The sequence below is a fragment of the Petaurus breviceps genome, unplaced genomic scaffold (assembly GCF_028583685.1).
Source record: "Petaurus breviceps papuanus isolate PSGF00001 unplaced genomic scaffold, PetGlider_PUasm1.0 76, whole genome shotgun sequence".
Classification (NCBI taxonomy): domain Eukaryota; kingdom Metazoa; phylum Chordata; class Mammalia; order Diprotodontia; family Petauridae; genus Petaurus; species Petaurus breviceps.
The window spans coordinates 27,922,856-27,947,140 of NW_027186473.1; the positions used below are offsets into that span (position 1 = coordinate 27,922,856).

At 38.7% G+C, this 24,285-nt stretch overlaps 1 protein-coding gene across 4 annotated transcripts in view; it reads right to left on the minus strand.

The window, feature by feature from the left end:
- Positions 1 to 14,158, minus strand: part of LOC138175063 (UDP-glucuronosyltransferase 2A1-like) — a 30,662-nt gene extending 16,504 nt beyond the window's left edge. The window contains exon 1 of one of the 4 annotated variants that reach the window (XM_069105351.1): positions 13,415 to 14,158. In XM_069105351.1, coding sequence (XP_068961452.1) covers positions 13,415 to 14,138 — 724 coding nt within the window. In that variant the 5' untranslated portion in view covers positions 14,139 to 14,158. Of the gene's footprint in view, positions 1 to 1,681; positions 2,406 to 10,306; positions 10,328 to 13,414 lie in introns of those variants that run through there. The other 3 variants (XM_069105355.1, XM_069105354.1, XM_069105352.1) reach the window with 3 other exon arrangements.
- Between the last annotated feature and the right edge of the window lie 10,127 nt (positions 14,159 to 24,285).

Here is a 24,285-nt window from a genome sequence, read left to right on the forward strand (position 1 = left end):
CTGATGCCAATGGGAGAGTTTCATCTGGAAACTCTTTCTTTATTGCTGCAATCCTTGTGGCCTTTTAGGCCTGGCCCTGATAGTCTTTCCTTGATTATCATGGGCTTGAGTTCATGTGCTATGACCTGGCATTGATTATTTGGGAATAGCCTCTTCCCAACTTCCAGAGTGATCTCATTAATAATAATCTCCTGTTCTAGCTGTATTTGACATTCTGCCAGAAATGTTTGGGGTTTGTCTTTGTCTTACTGAGCTTTCAGACTATTTTCCATGATTTCAAAGGGCATCTGGCCTCACACATAGGGTGATCTGTATAGCTCTCCCTCACATTGTTGGAAACATTCATAATAGCTCATAAATTCTTGTTCCATTGGGTTTGACCTCTGCCTTCACTGGAGCTAATACATCAGCTACCCCTTTTTAACTATACCCCTAAAGAGTTGGAGTCTTGTTTTATGGGTACTACAAAATGCCAGGGAGTCTGAAAAGGACATTCTATTAATTCATGCACACAGATAATGACCTTAAATAGTTGGTGGAACCATTCCACACCTTCTGTTTGTGAATTGTAGATGGAAGCATGGCAATTCTAGAATGTGAAGATCTGCAATAAATGCTCAAAGAGTGGGATAAAAAGAAAGTTCTAACCTTGGGAACCATGTTCTAGGTTGTTAGTTAACATACTGTTTCAAAGTTTATGAAATTCTGATTGTATACTTCTTCTACCAAGGAGTCATTTTCTTTTTCCTATATGATGGTGATTCTCGCTCCAAAATCTTGATCTATTCCTTCAGGCGAAAAAGCTAAGCCACTAGCTTCTCCAGGTAAGGCATCTCTCCTAGCTTTATGACCTTCAAGGACCCTCCTACTTTCCCAACTGACTGGGAAGTATTTTTGCATACAACCCTAAAGAATAAGCAAGATGACCTGATCTTATAGCTCGTAAAATCAATTTTATCATTCTTTTTCCTGGTTTTTGAGGACTGCTAAGGGCCATATTTTCCTCCTTTACTATGTAGGTAGTGTTACATGATATGGAGAGAGTCAGCCTTGAAGAGAGGAAGCCCTGAGTTCAAGCCTCTCCTCTGTCACAGGCAGGCTTCACATTCCAGGCTGCTTCAGCCTAGAAATCACTTTGTTCTAGGTGACTCTAAATCTTTAAGGTCCAGAGAAGGGGCATTGCTAAAGGGGGTTTCCTGGAGTTTCCTGTACTGGTGAAGTCACAGGTCCTGTCACAATCCCCATCCATTTTGCAGGTACTGCTTGAGCCTGTAAAAAACTGAGAAGGTCAAAGCATCCATGCCAATCAGCTAAGGCACTGGCTCATGAGTGACCAGTGTACATTGAGCTCAGGGCACATATATAGGAATAGCCAATATAAAAAATAAAACACTCTCCTCCTCCAAATAATGGCATTTATGTCTTATTTCTACAAACCTATTTTTTATGCTTTAAATGATCCAAACTTTACCTCACAAAGTATCAGTTATAGGGCAGTTACCTCTAAATCATAGTTAAAAATCATTTATTGTTAAAGACAAATTCCATTTCTTATCAGCAATAAGTAAACAAAGCATTCTCAGAACCTTAAATATCAGGCCATTTATCTTTAGCTATATAAACAATTGTGGAGTGGCTATATACTGCCTACATCGAAACTATTAAGTAACCCCAGGCTTACCTAACACATCACTGTAAAATTGATTCCAATCCTTCACATCAAAACTCTCAAACCAAAAGTCAAAATATAGGAAGAAAAGCATATTTTTCACCCTCTCAAAGAATGTCATCTTATCAGTCAATTCTGTCAAGACCACAGGCACATAGGAAGGGGGGGACGGGAGTCCTCCACAGTATTTTTCATAGGTATTGCCAGCAGTGAACCGCAGAGAATAGACAGTAGGTATTCCAAGGACCTCAGCTATGAGCTCACCACAAGGACCTAGAGCATCTGAAACTACAACATCATATCTGGCTTCCTTCAGTGTCTTCATAAGTTTCTTGTTCAAAACAACACTCTCACAAAGCTGCTTGATAACCTTTGAATATTCATAAAATACAGCTTGCAACTTTTTTGCATACTCCCAAGGTGAGAGTCTTGGCAGCTCATACAGCCATTCCTTAATCCATTTGTCAAAATAAGTAACAACATCTTCTTTAGTGAACGACACAGGATAAACCTCAAAGTTGAGAGGAGATGGCTTGGAAGGATCAACAAGAATGGAAGCTGTAGATGTCAGCACAGTAACCTCATGGCCCCTCTGTGCCAGCTCATCCAGGATGGTCTTCATATTTATCCAGTGACTATACTCTGTAGGCCACACTAGGATCTTCCCACAGGACCCACAGCCAAAGCAACACAACTGCAGCAGCAAAAGAGCTGCAGCCCACTTCTCAGATCTCATTCTTGGGCTTTTTTGCATCCAATGGCTTCCTCCTCTCAGCTGCTATGGGTTATATCATGAAAGGAATTGACACAGAAGTTAAAATGTAATTGGGATCTCTCAAGTCCTATCAAAAAGCTAAACCCTTAGTCATAGTTACTGATGGGGAAAGGGAGGCTGATTTGGCAAGAGGTGAAGGCGTGACATGAACTTTAGTGTCAAAAAAGGACACTTAGCTAATTGCACAAAAACCTTCAGTACAAACAAAGGTCAACATTCACCTTTGTTGCCACTTCAAACAAGTGTCTTCTTCAGGGACTGTGTAATGATTTAACTTATTCAGGTTTAAAAGAAAACTCCATTTCCTTTTTTTTTTTTTTTACTGTAGCATATTTCACAGTGAAAGGGCATGAATGGTGAAGGTACCTTGATTGTCATTATCTTGGAATGTCTAGATGGAGGAACTGACCAGCACTGGCTTCTTGCTATGCCAGAGAAAAATTGCTGATGAATTTTTAAGATATTCCCCTGTAGTTTTTATTGGGTTAGAAGGGTTGGGGCCCTGGGAAGGGCCAATTTTTGATGGGGGAGATCTTGTTGGTAACTCTTTCTTTGAATTGCTTCAATCCTTGTGGCTTTAAGGCCTTTAAGTCTTCTCTTGACTATTATGGGCTTGAGTTCATGGATGTTACCCTGGTATCTAATATTTGGAAATAGCATTCCAAGTGATCTCACTAATAATAATCTCCTGTTCTAGTTGTACTTGACGCTCTGCTAGAAATGTTTGGGATTTGTCTTTGTGCTTTCTGTCAGTTTTCCATGATTCCCAAGGCTATCTGGCCTCACACATAGGGTGGTCTCTGTAGTTGTTCCTCACATTGTTGGAAACATCCCTACTAGCCCACATTTCGCGCTCTAATGTGTCTGCCCACCGCCTTTCCTGGAGCTAATACATCAGGCACTCCTTTCGTCATGCTCCTCTAGAGTTGGAGTCCTCTTTTGTGGACACTACAATATTACAGGGGGTCTGAAAAGGACATTCTATTAATCGATGCACACACTGAATAGCCTTAAGTAGTTATTGGCACCATTACACACCTTGTTTGTGAATTGGAGATAGAAGTATGGCAATTCTAGAATTTGAAGATCTCGCAATAAATGCTTAAAAGGCTGAGATTTTTAAAAAGGTTCTACCTTTGAGAACTACGTTCTGGCTTGTTAGCTAACATGGCCTGCATCAAAGCTTATGAAATTATGAATCTCCATTTCTTCCACCAAGAAGTTGTTTTCTTTTTCCTGTTTGATGGTGATTCTTGCTCCAAAATCCCAATCCAAGGGTGGGGAAACTGGAACTTCAAGGTCATCTGTTGCCCTCTAGGTACTCTGTCTAAATACAAATGTCACAGAACAAATCCCCTTTAAAAGGATTTGTCCTGTAAAACTTGCACTCAGTCAAAAGGCTGCACCCAAGTACCTAGAAGGCCATAGTTCAGCACCCCTGTCTTGGTCTATTCTATCTGGTGAGAAATCAAAGCCACTAGCTTCTCCCAGGTAAAGAATCTCTCCTAGCTTTATGGACTTCAATAACCCTCCTACTTCTCCAACAGGCTGGGAAGTATTTTTGTATAGAAGTTAACCAATACTCAAGACAACCTGGCCTTGAAACTTTTAGTTTCATTTTCTCATTTTTTTCCTGTTTTTTGAGGACTGACAAGTGCCAAATTTTCCTAGTTTACTATGCAGGCAGCATTATGGAGAGAGTCAGCCTTGAAGATAGCATGGCCCCATGCTCAAGCTCCTCCTTTGGCACATATAGTCTGCACATTCCAAGGTGCTTTAGCCTAGAAGTCACTTTGTTCTAGGTGACTCTAACTCTTTAAGTTCCAGAGAAGTGGAATTGCTAGGGGGTGTTTCCTGGAATTTCCTATACTAGTTAAGCCACAGGTCTTGCCACTATCCCCATCCCTTCTGTAAGTACTGCCTGAGCATGTGAAAATCTGTAATACATCCTGAGGGACATCCTTTCAGTGGAAGTACTTTCTATCCTGGGCTGTCATCTTTCCTTCCATATATAGATTAGACTCCAAGAGCATGCTGATCCTCCATACATGTCCTGTAAAGCATGGACTCTCTACTCCTCTGAAAGTAGTAGGAGTATCAGATGCAGATCCTAAGGCCACTTTCACAATTAAAAGTATGACATTAAGCAAGGAAATATTTCTAAGGATTACATTTTTTGGGAAATGAGTTTTTGACAACATGATTGACATAAACCTCCACTGCTACAATATATTTCAACATCTCTTGTGTACTTCTATACTACTTACACATACACCAACACAAACATATATACATAGAAATAATATAACATGCATTTTACATGCATGCATATATATTCTATACACATTCTTTATACATATGAATATATATGGATATCTTGTAAAATTCTAAATAATAAACATATATGTATACATTCACACATAAACATGGATTTTCTATATAACAAATACATTCATAAGTACAAAGTGCTTCAAAAATCTTAATATAGGTTTAAATTTTGATAGTTTAAAACTCAGGTTTTAAATCTTAATAGCTTTAAACTTCACTAAGACTTCCCAAACAACCTATACATAAACATACACATATATTTCCTAAATAGCAAACATATCCACATCAGGATATATGGACGTGTGTATTTACATACATCAGTATACAGATATGTTTGCTAATTACATTTATTTTTATTTGCAACTTCAGTCCTTCCACTTTCAATCTAAATGAATTGATACTTCTTGCTGGAAGAGAACGCTCCCAGAAACATTTCCGATAAGATGGGGGGTGAAACAAGGACATCCATTTTCACCACTATTATTCAATATGGTACTAGAAATATTAGCTTTAGCAATAAGAAAAGAAACTAAGTTGAAGGAATTAGAATAGGTAAAGGTGAAACTAAGCTATTACTCTTTGCAGAGGATATGATAATATACTTAGACAGTCCTAGAGAATCAAATACAAAAGTATTTGAAATAATAAATAACTTTAACAAAGTTGCAGGATACAAAATAAGCCCACAAAATCCTCAGCATTTCATATATTACTAACAAAGCCCAATAGTACGAGATAGAGAAATTCAATTTAAAGTTATTATAGACAATATAAAATATTTGGGAATCTATCTGCCAAAATAAACCCAGGAATTATATGAACACAATTATAAAACACTTTTCACAGAAATAAAGTCATGTCTAAATAATGGAAAAAACATCAGTTACTCATGGGTATGTCAAGCTAATATTAAAATGACAATTTTATCTAAATGAATTTAATTATCCAGTGCCAAACCAATCAAACTAACAAAATTTTTTTAGAGTAAGAAAAAAAAAACAAAACAAAATTCATTTGGAAGAACAAAAGTCCAGAATATCAAGGGAATTAGTGAAAAGAAATGCTAGGGAAGGTATCCTTGCCTTACCAGATCTTAAATTGTATTATAAAACAACAATCATCAGAACTAATTGGTACTGGCTAAGAAATAAAGTGTATTGCAAAGAATGTCCTTTAGAAATCCTTATTAGCTAATGCCAAATTCTGTTCCTATGACCTGTTTATTTTGTTAGGGACAGCAGAGTAGCACAGGACTGGAGTCATCAGACCTACATTCAAATGAAGCCTCAGAAACTTACTGGCTGTATGAACTTGGGCAAGTCACTTAATCTCCAGCTACCTCAGTTTCCTCATCTGTAAAATGGGGGTTATAATAGCACCTACCTTGCAGGGTCATTGTGAGGGAAAAATGAGATTATATATGTGAAGAATTTATATGGAACATAGTTTGTGCTATATTAAATGTTACTTATTTATTTTTACTATTATTATTCCTTGGTATGGTCAGAATAAGTCTGTATCTCCATCTCTGTCACCACTATATCCTAGGTAGGCTCTGTGCTAAGAGCTTTATAAATATAACCTCATCTGATCCTGACAGTGATTCTCCAAGGCAGGTGGTATTATTACCCTCATTTTACAGTTAAGGAAACAGAGACAGACAGGGGTTAAGTTGGTAATAGGTGTCTAAAGCCAGATTTGAACTCAAGTTTTCTTTTTTTTTTTAATAGTTTTCATTTCTTCTTCTTTTTTTGAAAATGCTTTATTAACTTCTGATTTACATAATTTGTTTCCACCAGATTTTAAGTTACAAATTTTCTCCCTGTTTTTCCCCTACCCACTGCCCCAAAATAGCCATCACACAGGATATCCCCTCCTCCATTCTGTTCTCTCCCATACCCCTTTCGACTTTTCCAGTGAATCTCTATGCCTCAGTGCCTGTATATCTTATTTCCCAATTACATGTAAAATAGTATTAATAATAGTATATATATATATATATATATATATATATATATATATACACACACACACACACACATATATATATATATTTGAATATTTGATTTTAAAATTTTGAATTCCAGATTCATTCCCTTCCTTCCTTGTCACCCACCCTTACTGGGAAGATAAGCAGTTCAGTATAGGTTGTACATGTGTGGCTAATGCAAAACAATAACGTAGTAGATATATTGTAAAAGACTGACTATATTTCCTTCCCTCCTATCTCACCTCCCACTTGTTCTATTTTCTACTTTGATCCCATTGCTTTTCAAAAGTGGGTGTTTCCAACTTCCCTCCCCCTGAGCCTGCACTCCCTTCCATCATCCCCCCTCTCATCCCCTTCCCCCCTACTCTCCTGGAAGGTGAGATACCCTATTTAGTGTGTATTTCATTCCCTCTTCAAGCCAGATTCAATGGGAATAAGGTTGACCCATTCCCTTTTGCCTTCCTATTCTTCCCCTCCATTGTAACCATTTCCCCTTGCCTCTTCTGTATGATAGTTAACCCCATTCTGTCTCTCCCCATCTCGTCTCATTAAATTCCTCTTTCACCTCTTAATTTCACCTTTTAAGTATCATCCCTTCCTGTTAAATTTGTCCTGTGCCCTCTATCTATGTATACCTGTAAACATATATATACACATTCACATATGTATTCATATACCCTCATATATAGATATACATATATTTCTGTTCCCTTCAACTACTGAGAAAGGTTTCATAAGTTACAATTATTGTTTTTCCATGTAGGAATGTTAATAGTTCAGCTTTGGTAAGTTCTTTATGATTTCTTTTCCCTGTTTACCTTCTCATGCCTCTCTTGCTTCTTGCATCTGAATGTCAAATTTTCTATTCAACTCTGGTTTTTTCAGCAACAATGCTTGAAAGTCCTCTATTCCACTGAATGACCATATTTTCCCCTGAAATGTGATACTTAGTTTTGCTGGGTAGGTGACTCTTGGTTTTAATCCCAGCTCCTTTGACCTCCAGAATATCATATTCCAAGCCTTTCAATTGCTCAATGTAGAAGCTGCCAGATCCTGGGTTATCCTGATTGTGTTTCCACAATATTCCAATTGTTTCTTCCTGGCTGCTTGTAATATTCTCTCCTTAATCTGGGAATTATGGAACCTGGCTTCCTAGGAGTTTTCTTTTTGGGATCTTTTTCAGGAGGTGATTGGTGGATTCTTTCAACCTCTATTTTGCCCTCTGGCACTAAAACATCAGGGCAGTTTTCTTTGAGAACTTCCTGGAGGATGATTTCTAGGTTCTTACTTTGATAATGGCTTTCAGGTAGTCCAATAATTTTTCAATTATCTCTCCTGGATCTATTTTCCAGGTCAGTGGTTTTTCCCATGAGATATTGCACATTGCCTTCTATTCTTTCATTTGTTTGGATCTGTTTAACAGCATCTTGATTTCTCATAAAGTCATTAGCTTCCATTTGCTCCAATCTAATTCTGAAGCAATGATTCTCCTCAGTGAGCTTTTGAGATTCTTTTTCCATCTGGCAAATTTGAATTTTTAAGGCATTCTTCTCCTCATTGCCTTTTTGAGCCTCTTTTGCCATTTGAGTCAGTCTGTTTTTTAAGGTATTATTTTCCTCAGTTAGGCTGTTGACTCTCATTTCATAATTTTCTTGCATTGTTCTCATTTCTCTTCCCAATTTTTCCTCCACTTCTGTTATCTGCTTCTTAAGGTCCTCTATGGCCTGTAATGAGCTTGTATTTTCCTTTGAAGCTTTTGGTGCAGGAGTTCTAACTTCACTGTTTTCCTCCTGTTCCATGCTTTGCTCCTTTTTGTCCCCAAAATAGGAGTGTAATATTGGAATCTTCTGTCTGCTTTGTTTCCTTTGCCTGGTCATGTCGCCCCTCAGTCACTTGACCTCTGGGCTTTTTGCCACAGCAGGACTCTGCCACCAGATAGGGGAGCTTTCGTCCCAAATGCTGGGGTTTTCTCAGCTGCCAGAGGTCTTAGATGGGTGCCCTCTCTGAGGTCTCCACATGCTCTGGCAACCTGGACACACACCCCAGGACCTCCACCCTAGACTGCAATTCAGATCTAAGAAGGTTAAAGCAAGAGCAGTTACCCCTCAGACTGGTGCTTGTTCTCCCTATACTCTGCAGGCCAGGAGCTGAAGCTGCCACGTGGCACTGGCTGGCTGTGCCAGCGGCTCAGGGGCTTCTCGCCCTGGGGGCAAAAGCCGAAGTACTCCCTCTTACTGGGTCCCAAAGTCCAGACTGCATTGACCTCTCACTTTGTCCTTCACATCTGTGTATTGATAAATCTGGAAACGGCCACAGCTGCTGATCATCTGGGGTCCCTCTGGCCAGGGCTGGTCAGGCCTGCCCTGGGGCTAAAGCCTAGGTGTGGGGCTGGGTTCGGCTCCCAAAGCGCTGCGCTGGCCAATTCCTGCCAGCCTGCCGGGCTGTCCTCAGCGGGGGGTTAGCTTCCCTGTCATTTTGTGGCTTCTGCAGCTCCAAAGTTTGTTTAGAGTCCCCTTTTTATATGGATTGGGGAAGGTGGAAGCCAGAGCCACTAGGAGTTCGTGCTTCTACTCTGCCATCTTGGCTCTGCCCCCGGAACTCAGGTTTTCAAGACTCTAAGAGTTGGGGATTTACCCACTGCACCACTTGACTGCCTCAAAATCATTAATTTAGTGTAGGGATTCTTAACCTGGGATCCATGCACCCCCATTGTTGCATAAATAGATTTCAGGTCTGTGAACTTAGATGGGGAAAAATGCATCTTTATTTTACTAATCTGTAACTGAAATTTAGCATTTCCTTTGATTATGAATTTATAAGCAATAACAAAATCATTCCAAGGAGTCCATGGTTTTCACTAGATTTGCAAATAATCCATAACACAAAAAAGGTGAGAAATCTCTAATTTAAAGGGTAACTGCTGGGTAATGTAGGTAGTAACATGAATAGGAGAACCTATTTCCCTTTTTCAATTTTTTCTTTTAGACCTGCACAATAACCATAACTAAAAAGAAAAAGGACTAAGATGCAAAAATGACACCTATGGTTTGTATCAGAACCTTGACTGTTCCAGATTGGATTGGCATTATTAGATTCAATGCATCCAGCTGCTAGTAGTCACCTCCATAGAGCTATTAAAAATGACTATGCAATACTTTTAAGGGAAAAGAGGAATCATCAACAATAAGGTTTGCAATCATATTGCTTAAGCATATTTCCACATAGATACACAAAAGAGGGTCGATATTCTCCTGAAAAATGAGTCACACACACAAAAGGCTCATTATCCATTAAACATTAAACCTGATTTTTTTCCTGTTTTCTATTGATTCAAATTTTAGAACATAGGCCAACGTATACCTCAGTTACATACATTTCATGGGAAATGACATCATTTTGACATAAACTTTCCATATCTGACTGGCTGATGACCAATATAATTATCTTACAACATTAAACTTCTACTCTCTCACAGTGGTACACATAAACATGGGAATCACTGACCAGGTTTGACCTGTAAACCATAAAGAGACTATAGGCTTACCTAAGACATCACTGCAAAACTGATCCCAATTCTGCATTTCATGATTCTGAAACCAAAAGTCAAAGTAAATGAAGAGAAGCATATTTTTCACATGCTCCATAAATGTCAACTTGTCAGTCAATACTGTCAAGGGTATAGGCACATACGATGGAGGAGATGGGAGTCCTCCACAGTATTTTTCAATGGTTGAAGCACAGACTATAGACAAAGGGTATTCCAAGTATCTCTGCTATGAGCTCAGCACAAGGTCTTTTTTTCAATTTTTCAATTTCTTCATAAGGTCTTTGTTTATAACAACATTTTTACATTGCTGTTTTAGCATCCTTGAACCCATCAAATACACTTCTTGCATGCCTGCACCATATTCTAATGCTGAAAGTTTTCTAAACTCATAAATCCAAAGTGATCAACTTTTCAAAAAATGAAGCCAAGTCCTCTTGATTTGTCTCCACAGGAAAAACCTCAACACGGAAACCTGGAGAATGACCAGTATCAACAAAAACAGTAGCTGAGGTGTCAGCACAGTCACCTCATGGCCCCTCTGTACAAGCTCATCCAGGATGGTCTTTAGATTGAGCCAGTGATTATACTCCATAGGCCATACCAGGACCTTCCCACAGGACCCAGAGCTAAAGCAACAGAGCTGCAGCAGCAAGAGAGCTGAGACCCATTTCTCAGACCTCATGGTTATTCAAACTACTTTTTTCCATCATAAGTTCCATGTTATATCACCAAAGGAACCAATAAAAAAGTTAAAATTTAACTGATATCCCTAAATTCCATATCTAACAAGGGAACATTTAGTTTAAAATGGTATATTGGGCCCTTGACTAGGTAAGGAGTCAACAGATGGCAAACCTTTAGCATCAATGGAAGATATTTAGCTGTTGTGGAAGTTTCCAGATTGTACAAAGTTTAATGTTCCTATTGTCTATCAGTACTTCAACCAGGGATTAAAAAAAGAAGATGTTAATTTCCTCCCTGTTTAAATATTAACACTATTTAAATAATTACACCGCTTCCTTCTTTAAAAGCACACAGATTTTATTGTGAAATGTATCCAAAACCTCATTGCCACTAGATTTCAGGATGAGCTGTTTTGCCAGCATGGCCCTTCCAGAAGTAGCTAAGAAAATTGAGCCAATAATTGCCAGTGTCAACTGGACTAGATCCCTCTCCAACCTGTGTAAGGGTGGAGCTGAAAAGAGCAGGCTAGAGACAGAAGAGCCTGGAATCTAACAGAAGTTTAATTTCAAAGTGAGGGAAACAGCTTGTAAATAGGAGGGAGGTTAGACACATGTACTGATGCCCCTTCCCTACTGGGGGGCTTGGGGGGCAGAGGCAGTGTGGGGAGATCTCAATACTTATACCAATGAGTTTTAGTCCTGACAGTGAGGGGTAAGAGCTACAGTGTGACAAGTTTGACTCATAGCAGGGCTTCATGAACAGAACTAGTTCAAGATCAGACAACACCTGGTGCTAGTCAAAGCAAAATAATTATATCATATGATTTTTCTAGAGGGTGAGTGCAAAGGATTGTTGTTATGCCAACCTCAGGAAACAGCTTGCTTCCCAGGCCTTAGCTCTGGAAAATAGGGTGTCTCCTCATATGTTGGCACCCGTTCATCCCTCAGCTGTTCTTGTTGAGTTCACTGTGGTTGGGACCTGAAGGAGTCCAATTTCTGATCCTATTCAAGGGGCTCCTGTTGGAAGATTTTCTTTAACCTCTACAATCTTTGTGATTTTTCAGACCTGGGTCTTATATTTTTCCTAGTGAGTATCATGGTGCACATTGTCTTGGATTCATGGACAACTGACTGTGACCTGTGTAACAGCAAGTACCCTAGCATATCTAGGATGACTGCTAGCACAGGTTCTTTGATATTCTTTACTAAAGGAAAGCGACTTTAAAGGGGTCAACAACTTTTAATTAAACATATGTATATATGCATATAAAAATATGCACACATATGTATATATATATATATATATATATATATATATATATGTATCAATCACTAACTTAATTCAGGGGAAAAGGTCAACACCCTGAACTTCAGAAAATACAAACAGAAATTACAAGCAGACAAAAAATACAGACAGAGAAAATAACACAATTCAACAGATCAACAGACAGGGCGTCTAAGCTGTCTGACCATAACACATACATACCTAGTTAGTTAACAGAGAGGGAAGCACCAACATCTGGGTTTTCAAAGCCAGGGGCCTCAATGGCTACCCAGAGTCTCATCTGGCCAAATCACACAACTCTTCCCATAAGTGAGCCCCAAAGCAAAACGTCATCTCAGAGTATATATACCCTTCTTCAGGGTCAGAGGACATCACTTTGTGACCCACTGTCTAATTACAAAATAACAAAATGTGTGCTCCTTCCTGAAAAACAAGCCTCTCCCCAATCAAGTCCCTCCTGTTGGGGTACCATTAAGGGGCAGGGAAGATCTTCAAATTCCCTTACCATTACAACTTGCCATATAATAGGTTCAATGATTTAAAGAAATTGGAACAGCCTTTTCTAAACACCCCAAATGATCTCATTAAAAATAATCATTTGTTTTAGCAGTACTTGATATTCTGGCAGGATTTCCTGTCATTTGGCTTAGTGTTACTGAGTTTTCAGATACTTTTCAAAGATCTCAAAAGGTGTCTGATCTCACTTTGGCATAAGGTGATGTCTATAGCTGTCACTCATGTTGTTGGAAATATTCGTACTGGCTCACATTTCTTGTTCCACTGGGTTTACCACTGCCCTCAAACCAATTCATCCAGAACCCCTTTTGAATTGCATGCCTAAAGTATTGAGGTGATTTTTCTAGGTAATACAAAATGACAAGGAGTCATCCTCACATAGCCAATCAGTGGCTAGATCTTGCTTATTAACCCACACAGAATCTCTTGAATGTCCCCATTCTCTCTTCTCAAAAACCCTCTTACACTAATTTCTTGCTTTTCATACACTCACTGTTTTAGCTCAGTCCCTCATCAGCTCTAATCTCAGCAACTGTAATGCCCCTAAATTGAAATCCCCTTTTCATATCTCTCCCCATTCTAATCCATCCCCCACAGCAGTCAAAGGAACCACAGACTTACCTAAGACATCACTGTAAAACTGATCCCACTCCTTCACTTCAAAATTTTGAAACCAGAAGTCAAAGTAAATGAGCAAAAGCATATTTTTCACACGTTCCATAAATGTCATCTTGTCAGTCAATACTGTCAAGGGTACAGGCACATAGGAAGGAGGGAATGGGAGTCCTCCACAGTATTTTTCAAGGGTATTGCCTATGCTGAAGCGCAGACTATAGACAAAGGGTATTCCGAGTATCTCTGCTATGAGCTCACCACAAGGACACATAGTATCTGCAATAACAACTTCATATTTGGCTTTCTTCAATGTCTTGATAAGGTCTTTGTTAGAAACAGCACTCTCACACTGCTGCTTTGCATGTCTTGAATAATTCACAAATATTTCTTGCAAGGCAGCACCATACTCAAATGCTGAAAGTTTTGGCAACTCATAAGACCAAAATTCAACAAAGTTTTCAAAAAATAAAGCCAATTCTTCTTTATTTTTCTCCACTGTAAAAGGCTCAACATGAAAAGGTGATGATTTACCAGGTTCAATAAAAACAGTAGCTGAAGGTGTCAGCACAGTGACCTCATTGCCCCTCTGAATGAGCCCATCCAACAGGGCCTTTACATTGATCCAATGACTGTACTCCATTGGCCAGACCAGGACCTTCCCACAGGACCCAGATCTAAAGCAACAGAGCTGCAGCAGCAAGAGAGCTGAAACCCATTTCTCAGAGCTCATGGTTATTCCTACTGTGCCAGCTACTAGCTTCTTTCCATCATGAGTTCCTCTTTATATTCCCAAAGGAATCAGTACAAATGTTAAAATTTAACCGAATCTCCAAATTCCTTATCCAAAAGTAGGACTTTGGTTTTATAATAAAGAGGCCTTAACTAGGTAAGGAATCAATAGGCAGCATAGCTTTAGTGTCAATGGAGGATGACAAAAGTGGGACTATATTTAATAGGATTGTACATGCATAGTTTATATCAGATTACATGCCACTTGGGGAGAGACAGGAAAACGTTTATGGGAGAGGAGGGAAAACATTTAGAGCTCAAAATCTTTAAAAAGTGAATGTTGAGAAATAAAAAGAAATAAATATAAAAAATTGAAAAAAGTATCATTGAAGGATACTTAGGTGGTATGAAAGTCCCTACTTTGTACAAAGTTTAATGTTAGAGACTATGTAGAATAGTTTAATTTGTTCCGGATTTAATTATTAACACTTTTTCCTTCTTTAAAGGCATACAGATTTTATTCTGAAATGTATCCTAAACCTCATTGCCATTAGACTTCAGGATGAGCTACCTTCCCAGCTTTGTCTTCCCAGAAGTTGTAATGGGAATGTAAATTTTAAAGATCTTCCCTTCCCCTAGGCTAAAGTGCACCTGGAGCCTGGGGTGGGAGGCTTGTTTTTCAGTAGACACTTCTTGATTGGCCAGTGGGTCAATAAGGTTGTTACATTCTCTGAGCCAGGAGAAGGCTATATAAGCCCTGATGTGAGGCTTTGTTTTGGGGCTCACTTTGAGAAGTGTTCTGTGATTTGATCAGATGAAATTCTGGGAAGCCGTTGTCCAGAGCCCCCCGGCTTTGAAACCCAGATGTTGTTTGGTATGGATGTAATGGTTGGACAGTTTGGAAATCTGTCTACTTGATCTGTTTCTGTCTTGATAATTCTGTCTGTATACTTCGAAGTTTGGGGTGCTGGCCTTTTTCCCCTGAACTAGGTAAACCATACATATTTGACTGATTAAAGTAAGCTTGTTAACCCATTTTGAGTTGCTTTCCTTTAACAAAGCAGATCTAAGAACCTGTGGTAGCAGCAACCCTGAGGACGCTTGGGGTGCTTGCTGCTACAGAAGTAGCTGAGAAAACTGAGTCAATAATTTCCAGTGTCAACAGGACCAGACTGGTCTCCAACCTGTGAACATCTGGAGCTAAAGAGAGCAGGCTAGAAACAGGAGAGTTATAGATTGTTATGTCAAGCTCAGGGCACAACTTGCTTGCTGGGCCTTAGTTCTGGAAAACAGGGTGTCTCCTCATATTTTGACACCAGTTCATCCCTCAACTGGTCTTGTTGAGTTCATTGTGATTAGGACCTGAAGCAGTCCAATTACTGATCCTCCTCCAGGAGCTCTGGTTGGAAGATTTCTCTCAACCTCTCCAATCCTTGGGACTTTGAGACCAGCCTCTGATAGTCTTCCTAGTGAGTGTCATGGTACATACGGTCTGGGTTCATGGACACCTGACTGTGACCTGGCATGTAATGAGTTCAATGATTAAAAGAAATGGGAACAGCCCCTTCTAAACCTCCCACATGATCTCATTAATAATTATCTCCTGTTATAGTAGTGTTGATGATCTGGCAATAATTCCTGCCTATTGATTTAGTGTTACTGAGCATTAAGATGCTTTTCAAAGACCTCAAAAGGCATCTGGCCTCACTTGGGCATGGAGTGGTGTCTATAACTATCACTGATGTTGTTGGAAATATCCATATTGGCTCACATTTCTTGTTTTACTATCCTGAAACTGATTCATCCAGAATCCCTTTAGGATTATGTGTCTAAAGAGTTGAGGTGATGCTTCTAAGTACTACAAAATGAAGAGGACTGTGACAAAGACATTCTAGTAGTGGAGGCCCACACTGAATGACCTTAAGAATTTGACTGAACCATTCTACTAACCACCTTCTCACTGTGGATGGTAGATGGAAGTATAACACTAACTGAAGATCTACAGCTGATACTTAAAAGATACAGAATAGAAAGTCCTATATTTGGTAACTTTGGTCTTGATTATCAGCAAACATGATCTGCACAAAAATGTAGGAAATTCTTACTCTAAATAATGTTTCCCATTGGTTAGAAGGAGTTTCTTTCTCCTGTTTGATGATGAATTCTTCTCCAAAATTCTGATCTCTTCCTTGAGGTGGGAAAGTTGACTAACCAACTTTTCCCAGACAAGGAATCTCTCCTAGCTACATGTTCTTCAACATCCTTGATAATTTTTCCAACTTGTTGACAAGCAATTTTGCACAGATTCTTAAAACAACCAAGATAACATGGCTATCTGGTTTATAAAACAACTTTCTCATCCTTCCTGTTGATTTTCAGGTGCTAACAAGGGCCCAAACTTTCCAGCTTGTTGTGGTGTCAATGTCAGTTTCTGTCAAGGCATTTAGAGCCTGCCTAAAGAAGTACCTGAAATAGGATTCTGGAGTCTAGGGTAGCCTGGGGTACTATCCCTCTATCAGTAGGAATGTAAGATACTTCATGAACAACATTTATGACTCCACAGATGATAAGTATAGCATGGCCTAACTTCCTGATAACCACCTCCTTACTGCCCACTTCTGAAATGATATGGTCTCCCTTTCCCCACCCCCAAACCCCACCACATTATAAATTATATTAAGGTAAAGGCTCTATCATCTTCTTTGGACTTGAAAAAAATATGCCTTTAGAAGTTGTCTTGGCTGATTCATTTTTTTTCTTATTGCTCCTGGTTTGGGCTAAATTGTAGTAATACATAAGAGACCTTCACCAGCCACTGCTTCAAGTTTTTAAAATTATATTTCCTCCTGGAGTCCATGAGGTGCAATGAACAGAATGCTAAATTCATAGAGGACCTGGTTTTGGATCCAGAATCTATAACTCAATAGGAATAGAATGAGCAGGTCAGATCAGATTATTTTAAAGCCTTTGATAATAATTTGGCCATCAAATATTAAGATGCCTCTCTTCATTTTCTGAATGACCCTAACTCATCAAGACAGTTCAAGAGATGAGAATGAAAATAAGACAAATAAGCAAAAAATCTAAAAGAGATAATAAGGAACACTGGATAAAATCATCAGATATGATCTTCAGGGGTGGGCGACCTGCAGCCTTGAGGCCAAGTGTGGCCTTCTAGGTACTTGGATGTGGCCTTTTGACTGAGTCCAAGTTTTACAGAACAAATCCTTTTTTTTCTGTGAAGTCTGGATTCAGTCAAAGCTACACTTGAGAACCTAGAGGGACACATGTGGCAGGAGACCTCAGTTTCCCAGCCCCTAAGCCCCTCCCTCATTTTACAGGTGAGGAGAGACCCAGGTATTCAAGATCACACAGGTAGTGAGTGTTAGACTTAGGATTTAAAGCAGGTCACCTGACTCCACCACCAAATTCTTTCCCTTTCAGCAGGCTGCCTCCAGACGGTCATCAGGAGAGGGCTTAAGGTTGGTCAAATGCTTGACAGTTGAAGCTCATGCCAAGCTGTGAGGTAGGTATCCTAATAGGAATATCTGTTTCACAGATGAAGAAATGACTTGAGCATAATCACCCAACTAGTAATTTGTTGGAATTAGGATTCAAACCTGTGCCTCTCCCCACTCACAGTCTAACATGGTAAACTGTGCCACGATTCCCATGGAGCAAGATTTCTTAACCTTGTTTGTGTTATGGATCCCTTTGGCAGTCTGGTGGAATCCATGGACCCATTCTCAGTATTAGGTTTTTTAATGCCTAATGTAAAAGACACAGGGTTACAGAAGGAAACTAATTTTGTTAAAGTAATCCAAATGTTTTTAAATGTCACAGAACCAGTATTCCAGAGGTACCTGATACCTGCTTATCTTTCAGAAATGAGGTACTAGAAAGTAGCTATCCCCAGAAGTCTTAGGAATGAAGAGCCAGGAATCTGAAACTTGCTAAACTCTGGAGCAGTGATATCAAACTGAAATAGAAACATATCCCTACAGGTGCATATTAATTTACAGCACCAGCAATTTGCATTATCTATGTTTATTGTATTGTTATTTATTTCCTTAAACATTTCTCATTTGCATTTTAATTTGGGAGCTACTGGTTTGAGAACTCTGCTCGAGAACCCCTGTCCTTCTGCAATTTTGGAAGGCCACCTTCAGCTTATGACTGTGCCCCTGTATTGTCTTTCCCTATGGCGAGGAAATTCCTTCCACCTCTTTTTCTCTCTCAGTTTTCTTATGCTCCTTTCTCTGGGTCGTCCTCCTCTGTGTCTGACCACTCTTTCTCAATCATCTTGGCTGTCTTCACACAGCTGGGGGTGTTCCTGACAGCTGTCCTCAAGGCCTTTTCTCTCTCCTGCTAACAATATGCCTCTTGGTAACTCCATCAGAACCTGTGAGTTTAATTGTCATCTTTATGCACATCACTCACTTATCTATGTATTCAATATCACTCTTTCACCTGCTTTTAGTGCTAGGCCAGAAAAGAGCCTATTGGATGCTTCAGACAAGGTATCCTAGTGACATCTCAAAATCTAGAAAAACTGCTAGGAAAACAATGGAGAAACTAGGTATAGACCAACATTTCACACCATATACCACAATGAAGTTAAAATGGGCACACAGAGTGGGTGAAACCATAAACAAAATAAGAGAGCATGGAATAGTTTATCTGTCAACTTTAAGGATAAGGGGAGAATTTATGACCAAAGAATAGATAGAGAACATTACAAAATGTAAAATAGATGATTTTGATTATATAAAAGTAAAAAGTTTTTGCACAAACAAAACTAATGCAATAAAAATGTATCATTTTCATATATAAAGAAAGAGAGGAACTGGGGAAAAATTTTTGCAATAAGTATCACTGATAAAGGCCTCATTTCTCAAATATATGGAGAATTGATTCAAATTTATTAAAAAAAACACAAATGATATTTTATTTAAAAAATACCCAAATGATAAATGCTAAAAAGATATGAACAGGTAGTTTTCAGACAAAGAAATCTAAGCTATCTACATCATATGAAAAAATGCTGTACATCACCATTGATCACCGAAATGCAAAAGAAACAACACTGATGGGGCAGCTAGGTGGTGCAGTGAATAGAAGCCCTGAAGACAGGAGAACTTGAGTTAAAAAATCCGGCCTCAGACACTTAACACACTTACTAGCCATGTGACTTTGGGCAAGTCACTTAACCCCAATTGCCCTCCCAAAAAAAAAGAAATAGCCCTGAGATACCCCCTCAAACCTATCAGAGTGGCTAATATAATAATAATAAGGTCAGATGCTCCCCAGCTTTGGGCCATCTATTCAAAGAATGTATGCTTTACCCAAGCCTGAGTAAAATACAAAGGCCACTCCCCAGAATGGGGTCCCAAGAAAGTTAGTCCAACCTCATTATCAGCAATTTCCTTTAAGAGATTGAACTTTGATAGAACTCTGGATCTCCTCAAATTATTAGTTATTAATAATCATTTATCTCAATATTCTAAACTTCTGGAAGGCAGAAGACAGGTACTTTTTAAAAAATTCCCAGTGGTTAGCACAATGTTTGGCACAAAGTAGGTATTTAATAAATATTTATTGACTGACTAAGAGATTGAAGATAAAGGGGAATAAGATGAGGAAATTTAGGGAAATTTATAGTTGATGAATTCCACAGTATTAGTAAAGAGGGAAGACAAGTCATGTGATAGGAGTTGGGAGATGATGTTTTAAGAAAAGTGGAGGTGATTTAGAGAAGCCATTGTGGGGACTATGAGACAGTGTTTAAAAAAAAGATTTAAATAAGGGCTTCTGGGTAAGAATGAGAGTTGAGTCCTAGTGCGGGCGTACAAGTAAGGAATGCATTCAGACTTACTCTAGCAAATGAATATGTTGCTCATCCTCGTGGAGGAGCCCAGCATATTGACTGGATGTTGCCTTGAATGTTTGTGAAAGGCATACATAAAAGGGATGGCAACAGAAGAATTGAGCTTATCCATTAGAAAGAACTTGCTGATTTGCCAATTAAAAATACACCTTCAGTAAGCTCTTTGAAATGGGCTTCTGGTTTAAGCTACTGAAGTTTAGTTTTTGTTCACATAATAGAGCCAAATGATAAATGTTAATCATTTTTAAATGATTAATGTAAGATCTGAAAGATACCATTTGGTTGTTGTTCACTCATTTCAGTTGTGTCTGACTCTTCATGATTTGGGGTTACCTTGGCAAAGATACTGGAGTGATTTGCCATTGCCTTTCTAGTTCATTTTACAGAGAAGGAAACTGAGGCAAACAAGGGTTAAGTGACTTACCCAGGGTCACATTGTTAGTAAGTGTTTGTGACCAAATTTGAACTCAGGAAGATGAGTTTTCCTGACTGCAGGCTTGGAGCTCTATCCACTGTGCCACCTAGCTTCTCCTAGTTTATCATGAATTTACTTAGAAGAATGAAGGCTCAAGAAAAATGAATAACATGTTTCACGTCTATATAAGTGCATTCTAAGGAGAGGGTAAGAGGCTGCATGGTGCAGGAGACTGAGTGACTTGGAGGTCACTTCTTAAGGCTGGTTATAGTTTGGGGCAGCTCTAATTGTTATAAAGCTTTGCCTGACACTGAGCCTAAATTTTCCTCCTTGTAATTTCTACATTTGGTTCTCTCATTTCTCCTCTCTCGGTCAAACAGAAAAACTCCAGTCCCTCATCCATGTTAGCTCTTCAAATACTTGTACAAATCTATCACGTTGTGCACCCCTTCCCCCCCTCCCCATTTCCTTTGCTCTAGGAGAAATATGCCCCGGTACTTCAATTGATCCTTATGGGTCAAGGACCCAAGGTTCTTCACTGGTTTCCTTCCCCTGATCACTCTCTACATTGTCAATGTACTCGGGGCACCCTCAAGATAAAATAGATTATTTTGATTCTACAAAATCATTAAGTTTTTTCATAAACAAATAGAATGTAGTAACAAGTAGAAGAGAAACAGGTAAAAGAAAGAGCTTTACCAGCAGCAGATGAGAACCACATTTTTTAGACATGGCATCTGCATGTTTGTATATTTTTGTCTACAATACTTTGCCCTGTACTAGTACAAAAGGATATCAGTAAGTAAACCTAAGATTAACCTCTAAAATTAACTGACAGGCATAAAGAATGTGCCATGTCATTGTGTCTATTGGGTTTTTGAAACATCTCCCCAAAAGAAGTTAATTTGGCAGAACAAAACTGCCACTTAAGCTTTCTGTAACAAGGTTTCTCCTGACATAGATGAAAAATAGCTGGAGTCAAACCATAAGAACTTTGTACACATAACAGTAATATTATATGATGATCAATTTATATGATTTAGCTATTCTGATGAATGCAATGATCAAAGACCACTCTGAAGTTCTTATGAAAAATGCTAATCAACTCTAGAGAGAGTCTGATGGAATCTGAATGCAAATTGAAGCACAATTTTTTGAAAAAAAATTTTTTTGGTAACGTAGCTAACACAGAAATACGTTGTGCGTGATTTCACATATATAATTGATATCACATTTCTTCCCTTCCCAATGGGTAGGGGAAAGTTCAGAGGGAGGGAGGGAATTCAGAACACAAAATATTTTTAAAAAAGCTAAAAATAAATAATGATTTTTAAGGAGCTATGGAATGAATAATGCCAGAGGAAATTGGAAAGGCCTCTATGAACTGATTCATAGTGAAGAAAGATTATAATTTGTTCAATGATTGCATTCTAGAGAAAGAACTTTGAAAAATTTTAGAACTATGATCAATGCAACAAGTCCAAAAGAAAGAAGATGAAAACACCCCAAACTCCTGACAAAGAGGTGATAAACATAAAATGAAGAAAGAAACATATGTTTTTGGACATGGCTAATGTGGAGATTTATTTTTTCCAGTTGATGTAGGTATGTATTAAGGAATATTTTTTAAAAATTGCTCAGAGTGGGTATGGAAGTAGGGGGAGTTAGAGAGATAAATTAAGAATAAAAAAAAACTTACTTGAAAAATTAAAAAAAAATTATAAGTAACTCAGAATCACAATGCCACAGAATGAGAAATATCAGGTGCTTTAGAGGTCATTTCCTTTAACTCCCAGATTTCAGAGATAAGGGCACTGAGGTACAGATAATATGACTTGTTCAAGGTCACATGGACAGGAAATAGCAGAAATAAACCTATGACCTTCCCAGTCTTCCTTTTCCAAATGAGGGAGAGTAGGGGTTTAGGTTTTGGACATGTTGAGTTTAGGTGCCTACAAGAACAACCAGGTGGAATTACTGAGGCAGTTGAAATTATAAGATTGAAATTACATAGAGAGGTTAGATGAGTGTATCAGCAATGCCATATTCACAATGCCTATAGAGATTACAAATATGCTGATATAATTATCCATTACAAAATACGTCATGTTTGCCATATGAGGAAATAAACTAGAAAATTTATTAAGATACCAAAAGACTGAGTCCCAAAACCAGAAAGTGAAAGCCATCAGAGTAGTTATGATATTGGCACAGGTAGATAAAGTAGAAAGCACCCACATTTTCAAGCCTTTAAAACAGAACAGGCTACCTCAGGCAAAGGTCCTCCTCTCCCCACACACAGCAACCACCCAGCGTCCTGGAAGCGCGCTCCCAGCAGCTCCGGCCCCTGGCAGTCCTCAGCAGGAGTCCTTAGCAGAAAGTCCTTAGCAGTCCTAACTCAAAAAGGGCTTCGCGCTGCCACTGCCTCTGCTGCTGCCGCCGTCACCACCACCGCCAGCCAACGCAGGAACGCTAGCTTGGCTTCCGCTTCCTCTTGCTCCGCCCCTTCCTGCTACATCAGCAAGTCCAACGGGGCATGGAAGATCTTTAAATCCCATAACCCTTACAATGAGGGCTGGAGATATCAGCTTGGCCATCCATATAATGGAAATAGATGAAGATTTAGTCAAGGGAAAGAACACAAAGAAAAGAAAAATTGCCAAGGACGGAGTCTTGGGAAATTTCTGTTAAGGTAATGAGCCTTAGAAGAATCAGAGGAGGAGCACTTAGGGAGGCAGGAATAAAATCAAGAGTGTGGAACCAGCATGATCAGGGTTAAGATATTTATTGCAAATGGATAATAATGATAATTAAAGCCAGTGTGGAGGCTTTAGAGTCAGTCCTGCTTCTGACACATCCTGGCGACATGACAAGGCTTTTTAACCTACATATGCCACAAACGATTCTCTAAACTAGAAGCCACAGACAACATGCTTATTTGTACCAGTAGGAGTTTCAATATCAGAGAGTTTCTAATCCTGATGAAATCTCAAGTCTGAACAACAACAATAACAATAACAGGAATGGTCTTCCAAAAACTTTAATAGCTAAAAAGTGTTCTAAGACTTTTAGGACATTGTATGTATGTGTGTGTGTGTGTGTGTGTGTGAGTGTGTGTGTGTGAGCATGCCTGTTTATATCTTGAGAGCCAGGTTAATAACTTCATATAGATATGTGTGTATATATAAGTGGGTGTGAATATGTACATGTGTGTATGCATATATGTGTATGTGTGTATATTGTGTGATCACATTTACATAGCACTTTGAAGTTTACAGAGGATTTTCCTTACAATTAGCTCACATTGTATTATAGAGGATGACATTGGGAGCATTATCCTCAATTTTGTAGATTAAGAAAATGAGACTAAGGGAAATGAAGTGATTTGGTTCTGCAGCAAATGAATATTGGATATAGTGTCTAACGGAAAAAAACAACAACAGAAAAAGGAAGAGATGGTTCCACTGCACTGGTTAGACTACATCTATCATGAACTAATTGCTGACAAGAAGGACCATATGTCATATTAAATAAATGTAAACAGTAAGAAAACCTGAAGCATGTATTAGAACTTGTTCTGCTTAGTACTTTTTTCTACATTAATTCGATTTCATGATAAATAAAAGTCCTTAGTAATAAGTGTAATTACTTGATATTAATTGAAATTTCCCTCTTTTATATGGTTTATTTGCCAAATAGTTCATTTAATTCATTATTTAATTATATAATTTAATTTAATTCATTAATTATGCCTTTATTTGGAAAGTGAGCCGTGAAAAACCAATCTGTGACCCAAAGAAGTTTAGCCTATTTTAATTTTGGTCCCTACCTATCACCAAGTTGTGC